The sequence below is a fragment of the Phytophthora infestans genome, genomic scaffold (genome assembly GCF_000142945.1).
Source record: "Phytophthora infestans T30-4 supercont1.194 genomic scaffold, whole genome shotgun sequence".
Classification (NCBI taxonomy): domain Eukaryota; phylum Oomycota; class Peronosporomycetes; order Peronosporales; family Peronosporaceae; genus Phytophthora; species Phytophthora infestans.
Window position 1 is genome coordinate 26,712 of NW_003303565.1, and position 4,434 is coordinate 31,145.

Consider the following 4,434-nt stretch of genomic DNA (forward strand, 5'->3'; position numbering starts at 1 on the left):
CTGCATGATTGGTTCCCGTTAACTTTTAAATACCTCAATCCCAAGTTTGACTCAAAATAGGTTTTATGATATGTCCTAAATTTCCGACTAAAATACCGGTTTTTAATTTTGGACAGTATAAGGATTGCAATATTTTCCCGGATTTAGAACCTTTTTAGGATACATTTTGCAATCTATGCCAGTAATTTACGACGTATTTTAGGATTTTGTAGGACAGTTAGGACAGGATTAGTACAGAAAATTCGACACCGACAACAACCGCAAGGTTTTCAACTGGAAGGTATCAATTTGGAGATCGAACGTGGGGATCTAGTGATGGTGGTCGGTAGAGTTGCAGCTGGTAAGTCCAGTCTCGTCAACGCCATTCTAGGAGAAATGCCACGAATCTCTGGTGTACTCGAGGTCGAAGGGCGAGTAGCTTGTGTCAGTCAAGACACCTGGATCCGCAACGCAACTCTGCGTGACAACATTCTCTTCGAACAAGAATACGACTCTGAACGCTATGCACAGGTCCTGGAGGCATCACAGCTGTCAATGGACTTGAGCGCTCTACCCAACGTAGACGCGACGGAGATTGGTGAGCGTGGCATCAACTTGAGTGGTGGTCAGAAGGCTCGAGTGGCTATCGCTCGTGCGATGTACCGGGCAGGGACGGACGTATTGATTCTGGATGATCCGTTGAGTGCTGTGGACCCGCACGTAGCTCACGCGATTTTCAACAAATGTATCGTCGGTATGGCACGTGACCAGACTCGGTTGTTGGTGCTGAATAGCCACTACGACTTGTTACCGAAAGCTGATCATGTTGTGGTGATGCGTGATGGTGTGGTGGCTTATCAGGGGCCCCTATCACGATGTTTTGGTGCAGTTCCCGCAGCTTACAATGGACTTGGTTAGTATCAGCGTCGATAGCAATAACAAGGAGCTGGCCAGCGCCCCAGAATGCATCGAGACACTGTCGCCAAGCGAAGATAAGCCCGTAGAAAGCAACCCACAGAACCAACTGTGGCTACGAGATAGAGCGTGACGACGAAAATAATGAGAACTGACAGCAAGTCAAGCCGAGTGGCTAACCAGCGACTGGCAGCCCAGTACGTGAAGTACATGTTTGAGTTGGCATCAACTACACGTCGGTTCAACTCGATGAAGTTGTCTCTCATGCAGAAGGCGCGAATCGTAGCGAGACCGGATAAAGTCTCGCTAAAGAGATTGTACACGGGCGTTCGGGTGACGCCTTCCAGTCGCTTGATCTCACTCGATGTCTTCTTGAAGTACTGTCCGATGAAAAGAAACATAGCGAAGATCGGGATGTACGTCAAGGCAATCCAGTACGAAGCCAATGCCGAGACGGCGAGCGCTCCGAAGGCCAAAGACACATTCTGGAGCAGTAGTTGGTACTCTTGGGGAAGCATAGTATCCATTTGATCCAAGTCGTTCGAGAAGCGGTTCAGGATCTGACCCATTGGAGTCACGTCAAAGTATTGCGTCACTGGAGCCTTCAAAACGCGTCGGAACAGCTCGTCGTGCATATTTTGCGACGAGCGAACACACGACTCGATAATCGTCAGCGCTCGGCCGAAGGAGAGCACAGAACAGAGTGCGAGAAACCCGAGATACCACATGCCGAATGTAGTATTTGAGTACGTTGGGTCCACACCCCGGCGTGGCATGTTTCGCGCCCAATGACCAGGCCACCAGTCGACAACCGTGCGTGCTGCTTGACCTGCAATGTAAGCGACGACGATGACGACGATGACGACGATACCGTTAAACCCCGTCTCGTCGAAGTACGTCTTGTACACGCGGCCACTCACTTTGCCCTTCACACGATCCTCAGCACGGATAAGCCGCCCAGACGCCTTTTTGTCCTTCTCATCGGTCTCTAGACTTGCGACTGGACTCGTTAACGTCTGGACTCTCGCTCACATATTCGCTGATGTTGACATCGATGGTGCAGTGGGTCATGCGCTCGGTGGATCGAACCGACAACGCAATGACACGTGTGGAGCGCCTATTGTTCTTTCGTCAGATTGAGGGCGAGACTGACACGGGCAAAACGATTGAAGAGCTGCTCACGGACGAGAAACAGGTGACAGGAGCAGCCCCTCGGTCGTGGCCGTCACGCGGTTCGATTCGATTCGACCAGCTGTGTCTTCGGTACCGACCTGAACTCCCGCTTGTCCTTAAAGGTGTTGACATGGACGTCGCTGCCGGTGAGAAGGTCGGTATCTGTGGACGTACCGGTGCTGGGAAGTCTTCACTTATGGTCGCGTTGTTCCGTATCTGCGACTTCGACAGCGGACGTGTGTTCATCGACGACGTTGATATCGCTACTATCAACCTGCGTGAACTTCGACGAAGCCTCGCTATCATTCCTCAGGACCCTGTGCTCTTCAGTGGACCGCTTCGTGAAAACCTCGACCCATTCCACGAATACTCGGACGAGCGTATCTGGAACGTACTCAAGCAGGTTCACATGGCTGACAGTCTGCGTCGCTGGGGTGCGGGTCTGGACTTTGAGGTGGCTGAAGGTGGAGACAACCTGTCGGTGGGTCAACGTCAACTCATCTGTATCGGTCGTGCACTGCTCAAGGACAGTAAAGTGGTGGTGCTGGACGAGGCCACAGCCAATGTGGATACAGTCACGGACGCACTCATCCAGACGACCATCAAGGAGACCTTTGAGGACAAGACGGTGCTGATCATCGCACACCGAATCAACACGATCATGCACTGCGACAAGATCGCCGTGATGGACGCAGGTCGCGTGGTGGAGTTTGATTCTCCGTCGTTTTTGTTGGCTCAGCCTCACTCAGTGTTTGCAGCGTTGGCAAAGAAATCTGGCACAGCTTAAATAAAGCTACGTCCAGCTGTCGCAATTTAGTAGCCTTAAAAGCGGCTTCTTATGCGCTAATTAAAAAAAGGACGACCTTAGCGTCCAGGTTTCCCAGATTGAAAAAATACTCAGAAATCTGATTCTCCATGGATAGTCCAGCTAGGGAGCCAGGTTTCGCCCAGGTTTCCTTTTAGAGAACGGAATCAGACTTGGTAATTTACATTCGGGAACTTAAATGACCAAATCAGGTATTTTCCAGGTATAAAACCTGGGATACTCATGTGTGCACGACTTAGGCTAAAGTGGAAATGATCGTAGGCAGTCGACGTCGGAACTCACCGCAACCAATCGTTTTCTTCACCGTTTACCCAGGTATTTTACAGGTTTTAAAACCTGGGCAAATCATGTGTGCGCTACTTAGAAAAATTCTAGAGTGATGGCCGCTGCGGTGTGTCGGCGTTCACGCTCATGGTGGCGTACCACGAATGTACCATTATCGACTTCTGCCACATACAGTCATTGTCCAGGTTTTGCCCAAGAATTGACCATGTATTAAAATCGTTAGTGTTTACATGCATGTTGCACTGACGGATATGCACGAATAACTAGCGCGGCCTCAACTTCATGACTGCGTGCAGCATCTCCCACCTCAGCTTCGTAATACCAGCTGGGGACACATCGCTGGGGGATTCGCTGCTCACGCAAGTCCAGAAAAACCGGCACACAAACACACCGCAACTGTCACTGTCCGTTTGCACCGGCTCGGTTACTTCCAAAGCTTTGTAGGAATCGTCACGTAGAGGCCCAGTACGGATTTCTTCAGCCATCTTCTGCAACCGTTTCTTGTTTCTCTTACCGCCCATGCTGTCGTACATCTTGACAACCTTGGTGTCTCGGTCAACCACGAGGCATCCCCAATGCGTGCCACCAAAATTGATAGGAAGAAGCACGAATTGGTGCGAGGCAACACTTTCACCAACTTTGTCGAGCGTGCTTGTAGAGATACGACTTTTGGTGGCCTTTGGTTGGGTTCCATTCTTGGCATCTTTGGCTTTTTTGGGGGGCGGAATGACGACTGTACAATTGTTCTTGTACCGTGCGAGACAAACCGCAAAAGCACGCATGGCATTATCGTTTAGCCAAGCGGAATCTCGAAAGCAAAAGAGATTGTTGTACGTCAGGTCGAATCCGAACCCAACCAGCGGTGTATACGGCCAACACTCCAGTATCTTTCCCATTATAATACCCGCTGAAGCGGAGTCACTGACCGCGAGTTTAACAGTACTATTCAACCAGGTACAGCAAAGAACAGCATTGCGACAAGTATCTTGTAGCCCCCACAAGGATTTCATAGCTTCCAGTTGCTCTCTGGTGAGCTGACCAGCTTTTTCAATTGACACCACGTAACTCTCAATGCTGCCCATTCGTTCACCGTCACTGTCCAACTCAATTTCTTCATCTAGCGCCAATCCGCCCCTCAACTTATCCGACGCATCATCAACAAGCGATTCGACTAGCCGGAATCGCACTCGATCTGGCACGTAATCTCCGTCGACGCGCCACTGAATTGACCTTCCCTCACCATTCTTGTTGACTGG

General features: G+C 50.4%; 3 protein-coding genes across 3 annotated transcripts; 1 reads left to right on the top strand and 2 right to left on the bottom strand.

Moving 5' to 3' along the window:
- Positions 1 to 315: 315 nt before the first annotated feature.
- On the top strand, positions 316 to 912 carry PITG_20941 (canalicular multispecific organic anion transporter, putative; the record flags this gene model as incomplete). Its single annotated transcript, XM_002895334.1, has 2 exons — positions 316 to 810; positions 898 to 912. 2 exons carry the CDS (start codon positions 316 to 318, stop codon positions 910 to 912), a joined length of 510 nt encoding a protein of 169 aa, XP_002895380.1.
- Positions 913 to 1,009: 97 nt separating this feature from the next.
- PITG_20942 (ATP-binding Cassette (ABC) Superfamily) lies at positions 1,010 to 1,622 on the bottom strand (the record flags this gene model as incomplete). Its single annotated transcript, XM_002895335.1, has 3 exons — positions 1,010 to 1,069; positions 1,125 to 1,262; positions 1,350 to 1,622. The coding sequence occupies 3 exons, from the start codon at positions 1,620 to 1,622 to the stop codon at positions 1,010 to 1,012; spliced, it is 471 nt and encodes a 156-aa protein (XP_002895381.1).
- Positions 1,623 to 3,441: 1,819 nt separating this feature from the next.
- On the bottom strand, positions 3,442 to 4,188 carry PITG_20943 (cysteine protease family C48, putative; the record flags this gene model as incomplete). Its single annotated transcript, XM_002895336.1, has 2 exons — positions 3,442 to 4,065; positions 4,117 to 4,188. The coding sequence occupies 2 exons, from the start codon at positions 4,186 to 4,188 to the stop codon at positions 3,442 to 3,444; spliced, it is 696 nt and encodes a 231-aa protein (XP_002895382.1).
- Positions 4,189 to 4,434: the final 246 nt, after the last annotated feature.